General features: G+C 48.2%; 2 protein-coding genes across 2 annotated transcripts in view; one reads left to right on the top strand and one right to left on the bottom strand.

The window, feature by feature from the left end:
* PI4KA (phosphatidylinositol 4-kinase alpha) overlaps window positions 1–1,800 on the bottom strand; it is a 118,556-nt gene extending 116,756 nt beyond the window's left edge. Inside the window, exon 1 of the mRNA XM_082697647.1 lies at window positions 1,538–1,800. Coding sequence (XP_082553773.1) covers window positions 1,538–1,684 — 147 coding nt within the window. The 5' untranslated portion in view covers window positions 1,685–1,800. The remainder of the gene's footprint in view (window positions 1–1,537) is intronic.
* A 24-nt stretch (window positions 1,801–1,824) lies between these two features.
* The window catches only part of SNAP29 (synaptosome associated protein 29), a 25,230-nt gene continuing 12,384 nt past the window's right edge, over window positions 1,825–14,670 (top strand). The window contains exons 1-2 of the mRNA XM_082697746.1: window positions 1,825–2,399; window positions 9,713–9,909. Coding sequence (XP_082553872.1) covers window positions 2,163–2,399; window positions 9,713–9,909 — 434 coding nt within the window. The 5' untranslated portion in view covers window positions 1,825–2,162. The remainder of the gene's footprint in view (window positions 2,400–9,712; window positions 9,910–14,670) is intronic.

The following is a 14,670-nucleotide window of genomic DNA, read 5'->3' as shown; positions in this document are numbered from 1 at the left end:
CAACATCAACCCTCACCAGAGCCACAAAACTTTTTTTTAAATATATATATTTTATTTCTTTATTTGACAGAGAGTGAGAGTGCGCACAGCAGGGGTGCAGCAACAGAGGGAGAGGGAGAAGCAAGCTCCCCACCAAGCTGGGAGCCCCAGGCAGGGCTCAATCCCAGGACCCTGGGATAATGACCCAAAGAGAAGGCAGACACTTATCCATCTGAGCTACCCAGACGCCCCCACAAAACTACTCTTAACTGCCCCTAGACAGGTCTCCAGTCTCCACCCTTTTCTCCTACTCTTAGACAACAGAGCTCTTTTCACCTGCCAGAAACTGTATGAAAAAAGAATCCCATCCTTGGGCGCCTGGGTGGTGCAGTCGATTGAGCAGCCGGCTCCCGATTTCAGCTCCAAACTTGATCTCAGGATCGTGAAATCCAGCCCAGCACCGGAGTCCCCTTAAGACTCTTCTTCCTCTGCCCCTCTCCATCGTGCACACGCACGTGCACGCGCGCTCTCCCAAATGAAAGAAATAAAGAGAGGAAGGAAGGAAGATCACCCCTACAGTGCTACATACTATAATGAGTCCCATCACACGACGGTGGGGGAAGAAAGCTGACTTCTACTGTTCACCTATCTACAGGAGACACTTTATGCTTGAATCCACGTACTTCTCAAGAATCACTTCATTTCACCCATAAGGAAACAGGGCTCTAAGAGTTGAAGTAACTTGCCTAAGAGTACAAATAATGACAGGGCAGGGACCAAACATGTCTGACTAAAATCTGTTCTCTCCACCATCCAAGCGACACTTTTGAGTTTCCTTTCACCTTTCTCCCAAGGCAAAGATTCCTCCGGTATAAGTTCCCCTTCCTCCTCTGAAGCAATCCTGAGTTCAATTTTCTGCCAATGACAGTTCATTCCCCCTTCCCTACCAATGTCCCTTCTTCGAAACACAATCTTTTCCCCAGTCTGACGCCCCCTCTAGATTCATAGAAAAAAGCAGATTTGCATTTCAGAAAGCGATGTCAGATGTACTATTTCATTTGCCCTTCACAACAGTGTGAAGCGGGCAAAGTAGGTAAGCACCCCCATTTTATGAGAACAGCATGTCTCCAAGGTCTCGGAATAAAAAGCAAAGAAGTCGGGAGCAGAGCCCCAGGTTTCGACTCCGGTCCTCCGTCGTTCCCACCACTGCTTCTCCCTGCCTGTCGCCCCCGCCCCAGCTGCATCACAAGGTGCCCCCTCGGCTCAAAGCCCGGCCTGTAGCTCACGTCCCTCCCACGCCACCCACCCGCAAAGTCCCCACCTGCTCTTGTCCACTCCTCGCCTAAACCAACACCATTATGCCCCTCTATTCACCAGCGCCCTCCGCCCACGGGCCTCCTCACCGCCCCAACCCCGGCTCCCTCCGCTCATGTACCCCTTCCTGTCGCAGGTAGCTCTAGAGCACCTCTGGCCTTCCACAGATCCTCGCCCTGCCTACCCGCTTCGCCATCCCATACCCCTTCTCCTGTCAGCCCGCGGCCCGAGCGGCCAAGACTACCTTCTCCAAAGATGCCGGTCTCTGCACGGCCAGGGAGCGGGCCAATGACAGGACTGTGTTGAAATAGAAGCCCCGCGAGGTGCTGGAGCCCGAGCCGCCGCCGCTGCTGCCGCCGCCCACTCCCCGGGCCGCGGCCGCCGCCATCATCGAGCGCGCGGCGGCGCTGCCCGCGGGCTTCCCCCACCCGGCCTGCAAGCGCCAGAGCTCACGGCGCACGCGCGGCGGCAGCCGACCTCCCCGGCACGTGACCTCTGTTGTCGACACTGGCTGGGGCGTGGCCGTGGGACGATTCCACCTCTGGAGGGGCGAGAGAAGACGAGCGGTAGGCCGCGGTCGCGCGCACCAGACGTGGCGCTCCCCCCAAGTCGCGGAGCAAGATGGTCCGCTCCGGAGGTGGGGCCTCCTGCGCAAGACTGGCGGAAGGAATTCTTTCGGCGACCCGGCGGGTGGAGAGGCGTAGCGCGGCGCTGGGCTGTGGGCGGTGGAGCTGCTGTGCTGCAGAGCAGTGGGCGCTTCCCGAGGGCCTCGGGAGGTCGGCCTGGAGCCCTGAGGGCTTAAAAAGGCCGTTCCTTGCCTTGGCCACGCTCTTCCTTCTCCTGCCCAGACCCAGACGAGCCCCTGCACCATGTCGGCCTACCCCAAAAGCTACAACCCATTTGACGACGATGCGGAGGATGAGGGTGTCCGGCCAACGCCGTGGAAGGACGACCGCGACCTCCCCGATGGACCCGGCGCGCCCATGGACAGGCAGCAGTACCTGCGGCAGGAGGTGATGCGCAGGGCCCAGGCCGCGGTCGCCAGCACCGACAGGTCCCTGTCCCTCGTATACGAGTCCGAGAGGGTCGGCGTCGCCTCTGCCGAGGTGAGTCTGGAGCAGGGCAGGAGGGCCCGACCAATCTGAATTGTCACACGAGGTCAAGAAACGTTAGCTGTACAAAGAGGTGTGTGTCTTGAGTGCTTGAAAGCGGTAGTTTGCTCACTTAGCTGTTAGCAGAGCTCGGGTTAGGGAAATGGAGTGTCTGTTTTCTTTATATAATTACCTGCTTGGAATCCCAGATCCAGAGCTTCAACCTTCCCTCCCCGAGTGACCCAGAATGGGTGAGCATTGTGTCTGCTGGTGTGTGTGTGTGTGTGTGTGAAGCGTCAGTGCAAATGGGCATTAAGTTCTTTCCTATCACTGACCACTTCATCTCTCTGGTAAAGGTGATGGGAGGTCTGCCTGGACAGCTGCTGAATAAGCCATAGCCCAAGTGTGGTCAAGTCTAGGGCCTTACTTTTACTTCCCAAATCCAAATGAAGATGTCCTAGATAGCATATGGTCTGTGACATTCGGTTTCTCTCTAATTCACCTTTGTCAGTTGGTTTTTCTGCCCATGGGAGATTTCAGAACCCCCTAAGGGAGGATTGTTCTTTCTTAGGCACCATGTTTGTTCCCTCAGCCTACTAATGTTTGGCTTGTTTGTTTGTTTGTTTGTTTTTTAAGTTCTTGGTAATGTAATAATAGATCATTGGTGTATCCGCTAACATTAATCTAAAGGATTTGTAGCTTCGAATCTTAGTACTGGAAGCTGAAGTGTTGTCTTCCTCTCTGGGTCTCTTTGTAACTTATCTCTGACAGAGTTCATTCTGACCTGATCACTTACAGTCTTGAGCAGTTTGAGATATGTTGGTTAATTTCTCAAATAGTCATCTTGGTCTTATCCCCATTGCCGTTTTCGTGGTTATTTTCCTTCCCCACTTCCCGCTGTTAGAGTATCCCTCATTGGCTCATTTTCCTGTCTGTGGCTTCCTTAAGGAAGTTTAACTGTAGTTCTTACATCTTATATCCACTGAATTCCTATGTTTGAGCCTAAGTGGCAAGTGTTGACTAAGATTTGGAAAGATTATCTAAGGTCTTAGGACCCTAGTGGAGGAGTTTCTTGAGGGTCCCAGGTCCAAGGAAGCCAAGTAAGAACTGTTTGAAGGGACATCTCTGGAAAGCATGAGAACAAGAAATCAGAATGATACCAAGTAGGTTGTCATGGCAGAGGAGAAACTCGAATCTGGCTTTTAAGGCTAAGATTTAGATGGGAAGGAGGAGGAGGGAGAGGAAGAAAGGTAGGAGAAATGTTCATAGCACAGAGAGGAGCAGTGCAAAGACACTGGCCCACCACCAGAGTTCCTGGACTCCAGTAGGGAAGTGACACACAGGATATTTTCAAAGAAAAGGCCCAGAAGAGGCACCTTAGGAGCCTTTCATGGTCAAGAGAAAGTCTGTCTTTCAGAGGGAAGGAGAGTCAAAAACATATTAGAGGTGAGTGGTTTCACGTGGATTGTGGTGACACCCCCTCTCCAAGCTGCCCCCAAAGGCCCTTCTCTCTGTGCAAGGGGAATGGTGAGAAAAGAGGTGAACCAGCTGCTCAGGCCAGTGAGGCTTGGACCAGGCCAAGTTGGTGTTGCTCTGAGAGGTATAGGATGATCATGACTTGGCAGGTGACAGGCACTGTCATCATCAGTATGGTGACACTGAATTTTTCTTGGATTGAGTCAGTTCCCAGTCAACAGAGGCCCTGGGAAGCTGGAATGGTCAGCACCCCCTCCCCTCCCACTTTGTGCTGTCCAGACTGCCTTGGAATCAGTCTTGGATTCCAGTCCGAATGAGGGTGGCAGTGGGGCTGGGGTTAGTGAGCTCATCTGCCACTCTGTGGCAGCGGACCCAAGTCACTTGCTAACCTCCCTACTTAGAGACACAGTGCTGAGCTGTGCAAAAACATGATAGGTTTTTATAGAGGGTTAGGAATGTGCAAATATTAGTTTGGGAAGCTGTCATTCAGTCCCAGCTTGGCAGAAGTAGGAAAATCACTTAGGTCACCCTTAGTGAAGGAGAGCCATCCTCCTGTGAAACTGGACAGGGTTTATTTCTCACCAAGAGTCTAGCCATGGGTCATGACTGCCAAGGGACAGAATTAGAGAGGAGCAGTTTGTACTTACCTGGCTTGGTAAGCACAGTCCAGAACCATGGAGAGACTCGTAGGCCACACAGCTCTTCTGTTTCACAAGTCTGATTTTTTTTTAATTCTTTCTTTTACCTAAGATTTAGCTTTTGTGAAGCGATATCCAATCACATAGTTCAAAACTTAAAAACGTACAAAAGTGTAAGAAGTTTCATCCCCCCACCAACCCTGCTCCTGCGGCAGCCAGCCACTGTCAGTCCCCTCAGTGTCCTTGTGGAGATACTCTGTGGATAGAAACAAAGCTATAGTCCCTTCCTTCTTTCTTTCTTTCTTTTCTTTTTTTAATTTTAACTTGAGTGGATGCATTCTATGTATTTTAGTCTGTATATTTTTTAAAATAAGATTGGAGGTTATTTCTTAGTAATATATAATGCACTGATCTTTTTGTTATTATTGTTTTTATGGCTGTGTCCTATTCCATTGAGTGGGTGGCTTGTATTTATGTAGCCGGTCCTCTGCTGATAGGCATTTGGGTTGTTTGCACCTTTGGGCAAGCCTATGGAGACATGCCTGCCCAGAGTTCCCTGTCCCCTCTGGCACTGAGCATATGCTCCTGTAATTCACTCCTTTTGTAAAGCCTGGGATCTCATTTGAGATGAGTCCAGCAATCAGTGTTAGACTGGGGCCTGAGTGGCTGGCACAGTAATATCAATGGGACGGGAGTGGTGTTTGGAAGGCCAGCACACAACCACGTAGGCATGACCTCTTTTCAGAGGTCAGTCACGTGGCTGAAGGCCCCCACCTAAATCACGCTGTGAAGAACGAACTATCTGGCCTAGCCTAAGGACTCCGGTAAACAAAGATCCTCTTATCAGGGTAATATACCGGCCAGGAGCCAGGCAAGGCCTGTCTTTGGAACATGCCGGGCGCAGACAGCCCAGGCCTGCTGAGTTAGTCTTTAGTGAGCCCGGCTCAGCCAGCTTGCAGGCAGTAAGGAGCACCAGCCTTTGCCCTTGGTGTTTTCTCCTGCAACTGACGACTCTGTTTGTGTTTCGGAGTCCATTCCGTACTACTGCAGTGAGACACAGCCGCAATTCGAGCATATTCCATTCTCCTGTGTCGCCACCAGCGCTCATGCAGGTACATTCCCCTGAAAAGAGAGTGACATGAAGGAGATGAATTTCCAGTTTCTAGGTTCAGCTGATTGACTCCAGACTGACCTCCGCCTAAGCAGGTTATTCAATACCTGAGTTTAATTTCGAGCTCAGTACAGGAACCTTAGTCCTGACATTTTCCTTCAGAATCTCAAGGCCTGCCTTGGGCAGGGAAGACAGCCAGGCCCCACTGAGCTTATGGGATGTATCAGCTCTGAATTGGACTTGGGATCTGGTGGTCACTGCTGCCCTCTATGACGCCTGCTGGGTCCTGCCTGGCTTTCTGCCTGCTTCCTCATCTCATGCTCACGTTCCTCTTCTTCTCTCAGTTCCCCCAGTGGGCCCTGCGGCCCAGGGCTTCTGCACACATGGGCTGCTCCCTCTGCCCAGAGTCCCTTACCCTACCCCCACCCTTTGCCTTCCTAACTTCTCACCTTTCAGTTTCCCCTTCAACACCGCCCCATCCGGGAGCCTTCCTGACTCCCTCTTAAGCCAGGTAAGGGGTCCCTGCGAGTGGCTGACCCTGGCAGTGCCTCCCCCACTTTGAGTTCCCAGCCCCACAGTGTTGTCAATAAATTAAAAGTGAAATGAAACTTGACTCATTGAGCCCTCTGCCAAGACTGTAAGCTCTGGCAGGGCAGAGATCTGGGGCTGCTTAGTTCATCCCTGGGTCCCTAGTGCCTAGAACAGTGGACGGCAAAGTGGTATTTGTTCGTGGATATCTTGTGGCACTTCTTTCCTTCTATGTGTGTTTTTTGTCAGCAGGAATTCCCTGATATGTTCACATTTGCATGGGGCCCAGGGACATAACCCATCTGGCCAGAAGTTGTTCCCCCATAGGACAGAGTATACCCTCACAGGGCCTTCAGTTGTCTTTTGCATTCTCTTGCTTTATCAATAAGCCCTGTTTGACAAAGAGCTGAAAACCTAAGGGAAATTGAGACACCCCCTCTCTCTGTGCTGTTGCTCAGCATAGTACTCCTGGCCCAACCAGATCTTTTCTCTGACCATTTTCTTTTCTCCTGTTTAACTTGTAGAAAACTCCTTTTAGAGTTCAAGGTGGGGGAGGCGTGGATCACTTAAAATGCTAACATCTGAGCTTTGCATGCTTGCCCTTTACACAGCGGTACTCTCTGGAGCTCCCTCCCCTCATAGCCGCCCTTGTCTATCCATGACCTCCATTCTCCCAGGGACCCATGCGATCCGCATGGCCTCCCTTTTGGGGGACAGGAGGATGCCTGGGAACTGGGGTGTTTGAGGTCCACCTAGCTTGTCCTTCCTGTTCTGGTATTCCTGGTATTTTCTCCTCCAAGCCCTTCTTCCTTGTCAGTTAGAACTAGGTCACAAGCACTTGGAGCCAGGTCCTTTCATCTGCCTCAGAGGATGATTTCAGCAGAAGTTCCTCCTCTGCTGGCCTCCTGACCAGCAGATCACCTCGAGTGAACACCAGCTTCCAGCTCGCAGAAACTTCCAGAGACCAGAATAGCACTCACTTCCCTGGCCAGCCACCCTGACAGATTTCTCTTCACTTCGATCATAACATCTAACTTAAGACATTTGGTTTCCTTACTGGGTCAGTACCGTGATGCAGACTTGGAGTTTAAGAGACTGTGTCACTTGTGAACAGAAGAAAGTAAGATCTCACTGTGAACTGGGGAAGGTTTTGTCAGCTACTTGTTACTGCTGCTACTCTCCAAATTGAGGTTGGGAGGCTGAAGCAAGAAAGCAGGTGGTTGGTGAGATGAGCCACCAGGAGAGCCATTGCTGTGAGGGAAGCCAAGGACCTGAATCCTTGTGTGACAGAGCCCGGGCCAGCACCCACCCCAGGCAGCTGGGTGCCTGTCCTGCTTCCTGTTCTTCATCTTCTGCCGCAGGGGAAGTTAAGCTGGTGGGACTGGACTGTTGGCAATATATCAACTCAAAAACCATGTAAATGCTGGAGGAAATAATTTTAATCCTAATTTAGAGCCTTGCCTTATTCAAGAATAGACTTATCCCAGAATGGACATGAACATGACAAACCTGAGATGTTGGAAGGAGAAACTCTAAATAAATTAGGAACTCATTTTCTTTTCCTTCTAAAACTGAGCTCTTAGAAGTTTTGACCCAGATGACACGGTCTGGTAAAGATGTTTCCTTTTGTTTAAAAGAACCTGATGGCTTCTTCAGACACATCTCAGAAGCTGGTGAAAAACATTTAAACTGTTTGAAGTTATAAATCTCAGCAGTTCTAAGTTTATTTCCAACAAGATTTTTTGTTTTCTGCCAACACGTTATGTTTTAAAAGTTCATTCACTATAAACATTGAGAGCTCAAATTACATGTTGGGTCCCTAAATGTTCAAAAGCTTTTCTACTGGGGCACCTGGGTGGCTCAGTCATTAAGCGTCTGCCTTTAGCTCAGGTCATGATCCGAGAGTCCTGGGATTAAGCCCCACATCTGGCTCCCTGCTCTGTAGGAAGCCTGCTTCTCCCTCTCCCACTCCCCCTGCTTGTGTTCCCTCTCTTGGTGTGTCTCTCTCTGTCAAATAAATAAAATCTTTAAAAACACAAATAACGTAAAAAATAAAACCTTTCTGGGGCACCTGGGTGGCTCAGTGGGTTAAAGCCTCTGCTTCTGCTCAGGTCAGGGTCCTGGGGTCTAGCCCCGCATGGTGTTCTCTGCTCAGCAGGGAGTTTGCTTCCCTTCTTCTCTCTCTGCCTGCCTGTCTGCCTACTTGTGATCTCTGTCAAATAAATAAATAAATAAAAATCTTTAAAAAACAATAAATAAATAAATAAATAAATAAATAATAAAACCTTTCTACTAATGCTTTTTTAACTGAAATGGGCTCTAATAAACCCATTGTGTATATTTTTGTTTTTATTCTTCAGTTGTCAGAGGCCTTTATTTAAAACTTGTTTGTGATTCTGTTTTACAGTATTGAGAGAGAAATCTCTAACTATTATCTGCTATGGGCAACATAACTGCTGAGCCACAGACAGATGCAGGGTTGGAAGAATGAAAAGGTGGTAGAGGGCAGGGATGGCCTCATGAAGTAAAACAGGGAAAGCTTGAGAGTCTCCAGGATGGAAAGGTGGATCACGGAAAAGGAACACGGCTGGAATGGCCCGAGATAGGGACCCAAGCAAGTTTGGCACAAAGGAAGGTTTTAATGTTACTATGGTGGTGCATTCACATCCACCTTCAGAACTCTCAGCTCTACTTTTTTTTTCTTTTTCTTTTCCTTTTTTTTTTTTTTTTTTTTTTTTAAGATTTTATTTATTTATTTGAGAGAGAGAACGTGAACAGGGGTAGGGGCAGAGGGAGAAGCAGGCTCTCCACTGAACAGGGAGCCCAACGCAGAGTTTGCTCCCAGGACCCTGGGATCATGACCTGAGCTGAAGGCAGACACTTAACAAATGAAGCCACGCAGGTGCCCCAAAGTTCTCTTTTAGAGAAGGTATTCAGGGAAGATTTCTCTGAGGAGGTGGCCTCTGAGCAGAGACCTGAATTGAATGAGGAACAGAGCTGTACAATTATCTGGGCAAGGATTATTACAAGCACAGAGTGGCGTACACAAAGGCCCAGGACAGAATCACCTTCCTGTTACAGGTTTTAAAGGTGAAACTGTGAGTGAGTTGGAATCAGATATTAACAGGGCCCAGAAATGACCCAGGACCTAGCCTGTGAAATAATTTGAAGGTGTGACCAGGGCCAGGTGGATCTAGTGACCCAACAGAAATCCCATATCTGAAAAGGGGGAGTACAAGAGCCAGAGTCCATGGGGGCAGTGCCAGGTCAAAGCCTGTAAGGTGCACAGGGGCCAGGAAAGGGGAAGAGCTAGAGGATGTGCTGCCAGTCCAGGCCCTGCGCATCTTACCATGGTCCTCTGAGCCAGCCTCTTGTGGGCATGAGGGAGAAGAACTTGAGAGCAAATACGAAAGAAAGCCAGTAGAGGCAGGACGGGGAAGAGGAAGGGCAGAGGAAGATGGCAGCATCTCTCCCCATATGTGTTCTCTGAGGGCTCATGACAAGCCTGCTGTGTGTCCCCTGGAGAGGGGAAAGTTACAAAATGGTGTAACACCATCACCTCTCATTTTCCCCAGGAACTCGATCGTCAGCGAGGCGTCTTAGAACGCACAGAGAGGATGGTGGACAAGATGGATCAGGATTTGAAGACCAGCCAGAAGCACATTAACAGCATTAAGAGCATGTTTGGGGGATTCGTCAATTACTTCAAATCGAAACCAGCAGAGACTCCACCCGAACAGAATGGCCCCCTCACCTCCCAGGCCAATAGTAGGTGAGTGGGTCTTCAGCCATCCAGAAATGAAATAGCTGAAAACGGGGCTTAATGCAAATGGTCAAGACTTTGAAGCCACTTCTAGTGCCTTAAAGGGACCCAAGATCTGCGTAAGTTACTCATTGGAAGGGATTCATCCTCACACATTTTGAAACAAGAGACATTTTTTCAGTGCTCCTGATGCTGTTCATTTGATTGAATAAGTAGGGTCTCCAAAAAATTAAATTACTGCTCCAGTAATTATTATTTGAAAGAATATTCATCTCAGAAAGCTTAATCAGTATAAATGTTCCTCCCTTCACAGAATCTTAAAAATTCTTTAAAAAGTCTTTATATCTGGGCTGCCTGGGTGGCTCAGCTGGTTGAGCATCTGCCTTCAGCTCAGGTCACGATCCCAGGGTTGTCAGATTGAGCCCTGCATTAGGCTCCGTGCTTAGCAGGGAGGCTGCTTCCCCCTCTCCCTCTGCTGATCCCCTTCCATGTGCGCTCTCACTCACGCTCAATCTCTCGCTCGCTTGCTCAAATAAATAAAAGTCTTTAAAAAAAAGTCTTGGGGCACCTGGGTGGCTCAGTGGGTTAAGCCTCTGCCTTTGGCTCAGATCATGATCTCAGGGTCCTGGGATCGAGCCCCGCATCAGGCTCTCTGCTCAGTACGGAGCCTGTTTCCCCCTTTCTCTCTGCCTGCCTCTCTGCCTACTTGTGATCTCTGTCAAATAAATAAATAAAATCTTTAAAAATATAAAAAATTTAAAAATAAAATATTTTTTTAAAAAGTCTTTATATCCGGGGCGCCTGGGTGGCTCAGTGGGTTAAGCCGCTGCCTTCAGCTTGGGTCATGATCCCAGGGTCCTGGGATCGAGCCCCGCATCGGGCTCTCTGCTCAGCAGGGAGCCTGCTTCCTCCTCTCTCTCTGCCTGCCTCTCTGCCTGCTTGTGATCTCTCTCTGTCAAATAAATAAATAAAATTTTAAAAAATAAATAAATAAATAAAAAGTCTTTATATCCAACATTTCTACATCTAATGCAATCTGGCCATTAACTTTCATTTTTTTTTTCCCCCAAAGATTTTCATCCATTTATTTGATAGACAGAGAGAGATCACAAGCAGGCAGAGAGGCAGGCAGAGAGAGGGAGAAGCAGGCTCCCCACTGAGCAGAGAGCCCAACGCGGGGCTCGATCCCAGGACTCCGAGATCACGACCCGAGCTGAAGGCAGAGGCCCAAACCACTGAGCCATCCAGGCACCCCTTAACTTTCATTTTAAAATAAGTGATTATTTTTCTCAGAAGTGTACAAGGATAAAAGAGTCAAGTTTCTGCTAAAGTAGATTACTGTTCATATCTCAGACCATTCATTGTATTTATCTTTTATTGTAAAAATAATACAGTCAGACACCTGGGTGGCTCGGTTGGTTGGGCGACTGCCTTTGGCTCAGGTCATGATCCCAGCGTCCTAGGATTGAGTCCTGCATCGGGCTCCCAGCTCCATGGGGAGTCTGCTTCTCCCTCTGACCTTCTCCCCTCTCGTGCTTTCTCTCACTCTCTATCAAATAAATAAATAAAATCTTTAAAAAATAAAAATAATATAACCATATTATAGAAAATCTACATCTTACTTACCAAAGTACAAAAACTCAAAACTTAGTTTCCCCCCCTTACTCAGTGTTTTCATAGCTGCAATCACAGTGTTCATTTGGTTTTGTAACCTACTTCATTTAACCCAGAGAAAGGTCTGATATAATGTTACTACACAGGCCTCTCTGTTTATCTTTTATTTTCTAAATCTGGAACACAGAACAATTTTTTTTAAGGTTTTATTTATTTATTTGGCAGAGAGAGAGAGGGCTTACAGGTAGGCAGAGCAGCAGGCAGAGAGAGAAGGAGAAGCAGACTCCCTGCTAAGCAGAGAGCTCAATGCAGCACTTGATCCCAGCACCCTAGGATCATGACCTAAGCCGAAGACAGACATTCAACCAGCTGAGCCACCCAGGCTCCCCTAGAACAATTTTTAAGAGGCATTTTTTTAAGTTCGTAACTGATGTAAAGTGCACACATCTTAAGTATGTGTTGACATTTCCACTCAACAGGTGACTGCTTACCTGTGGCCACCTGGATTAGGACCCAGGATGTGGGAGGGAAGAAATTGGGAAACTTGTTTCCAGCTCACAGTGGCTCTGGGGAGAAACAAGTGCAGGTGAAGGAACTGAGGGTGTAGCAGAAAGACCAGGCAGGTGGATCATTGGTATTTACGGAGAGGAAACTGCAGAAGGGGAACGGGCAGTTGTTTGGGCCTGGGGGCTATTCCCTGCGGATACGCTAGCCAAAGTTAGGAGCGTTGATTGGTTTTGTGGCTCAGTCATAATCACTATCCATCCCTGATTTTCCAGCTTGGCTCTGATTTCAGATACCTGTCACCTTTTTCCCCCAACTGGGGTAGTTTCTGGGGTTGTTCATTTGGTCAGGTTTTGTTTGTTTGTTTGTTTGTTTGGGTTTTATGTTTTTTTGTGGTTTGGTTTGATTTGCCATTTATAAATTGGAAGGATGTTTTGTGTCCCCCTTTTTGGGTTTTTATATGTTAGGGGAAGTTGAGATGTCTGTTGTCACCTTGGATTAAGACATCTACATCACATGAACTCAGCAGCAGAGACAGCCCTTGGTTGGCACTTTCCTGTGTCCCACATATCCCTTCCCAAAGGCTTCTTGGGGCTAGTGCTGTACCCCGCCCCCACCCACCCAACCCTGGTCATCCTTTAAAAGTCTTTCAAGTCCTGGGGCTCCCAGGGCACCTTACTTTTGGGGGGAAGCATCTTGAAAACTCAAGGCCTTTTTTAACAAAGGTGTCCCAGGAGTGAAGGAGCCGGACCAGCTTCAGCGAGGTGGGCCTCTTGGTGCCTGATGTCACTTGCCCCCGCCTAGCCTTCTGCCTCTAGATCAGTCCCAGTCAGCTGGAGCGTTCTTCCTATCTCTTGGTAAATGCAGCAGAGATCCTGAGGAGGTGGGGCTTTGCCCTGGGAACCAAGGCGCCGACCTCTCAAGTGGAGTTAGGATTACATGGGGTCCTGCCAATTAAAGGAGGGGAAGGTGGCAGGCGAGTAGCAGTCAAAGCACAGAAGAAGCTGGGACAAGTGAAAGGCATTGGCTATTTCTAAAATGGGACCCCAGCAAACTCTTTGACATGGAGGAGTGGCCTGCAAAGCCATCTGTGAGCTCCTAAATCCTTACTCTTGCAAAAATCACTGTAAAGTGTAATGACTTCTATAAAATGAGTAAATCTTTATAATCCTGTCAAAATCCTACTCCATAAATACAGCGATATTCTGATATAAAAGCTTTTAAAATAAGTTCCTCTTAATCAAACAAAGAAAAAAATCCTATGTATCCTGTGTCTATCCTTGTTACACAAACCCTTCAGCCTTCTCTGAAGTTTTGTTTCTTGGTAAGCCATTTTTGGATTTGCTGACAAAGCTTCATAAGCTGCTGGTTCCCATTTGCATTTAAAGCTCATGGAGGGGCGCCTGGGTGGCTCAGTGGGTTGAGCCTCTACCTTCGGCTCAGGTCATGATCCCAGGGGCCTGGGATCGAGTCCCGCATGGGGCTCTCTGCTCAGCAGGGAGCCTGCTTCTCCTCATCTCTCTCTCTGTCTGTCTCTCTGCCTATTTGTGATCTCTCTCTCTGTCAAATAAATAAATAAAATCTTTTTAAAAAATAAATAAATAAAGCTCATGGAGAGGGATGCCTGGGTGGCTCAGTCATTTAAGCATCTGTCTTTATCTGGGGTCGTGATCCTAGGGTCCTGGATCAAGTCCTGGTTTAGGGTCCCTGCTCTGCAGGAAGCCTGCTTCTCCTTCTGCCTCTCTCTTTGTTTCTATCTCTTGTGAGTAAATAAACGAAATCTTTTAAAAAATACTAAAATAAAAAAAATGGGGCGCCTGGGTGGCTCAGTGGGTTAAGCCACTGCCTTTGGCTCAGGTCATGATCTCAGGGTCCTGGGATCAAGTCCCACATCGGGCTCTCTGCTCACTGGGGAGACTGCTTCCCTTTCTCTCTCTCTGCCTGCCTCTCTGCCTACTTGTGATCTCTCTCTGTCAAATAAATTAATAAAATCTTTAAAAAATACTAAAATAAAAATAATAAAACTCACGGAGATGTCCCTTCAGATCATAGATTTAACCACTCCCTAAATTTGAAACACTCTGACTTATTCAAGACTCGGTTGCTGACCAAGAGCCACCACTCTTCTTTTAGTTCTCTTCCTTAACCATTTCTGTCACTCTCCCTAGAATTGGCTTTTTTGCCATCTTTGACAAAGAAGCCAAATTTTTGTCATTTACGTATTACTACCATATACATTTGGGCACAAAGGAAAAAAGTCAGCTTTGGGGTATGTAGTCTGGATGATGGCCAGGTGTGCTTAGCTGCAAACACCTGCTGCTTCCACTGGCCTGGCAGCACATGGGGCTCACAGTTGTGCTCAGGGAAACTAGCAGTGTGTACTAGACCTCTAGTCGCTACTGCCTTTTTTTTTTTTTTTTTAAGATACTATTTATTTATTTTAGAGGGAGAGAGAGACAACATGAGTGTGAGAGGCAAAGGGAGACAGAGAGAGAATATCGAGCAGACTCCATGTTGAGCGTGGAGCCTTGTGCAGGGCTCGTCCCGGGACCCTGGGATCATGACCTGAGCTGAAACCAAGAGTCACCTCCTCAGATTGTAGGAGGCTCTGTTCTGTTTTACACATTGCTGGAGCACTGGGGGCCTACAATG

This window comes from Mustela nivalis, assembly GCF_964662115.1.
Source record: "Mustela nivalis genome assembly, chromosome: 14".
Taxonomy (NCBI): Eukaryota; Metazoa; Chordata; class Mammalia; order Carnivora; family Mustelidae; genus Mustela; species Mustela nivalis.
Note: the sequence above shows the minus strand (reverse complement) of the source record. Positions and strands in the feature narration are given on the sequence as shown.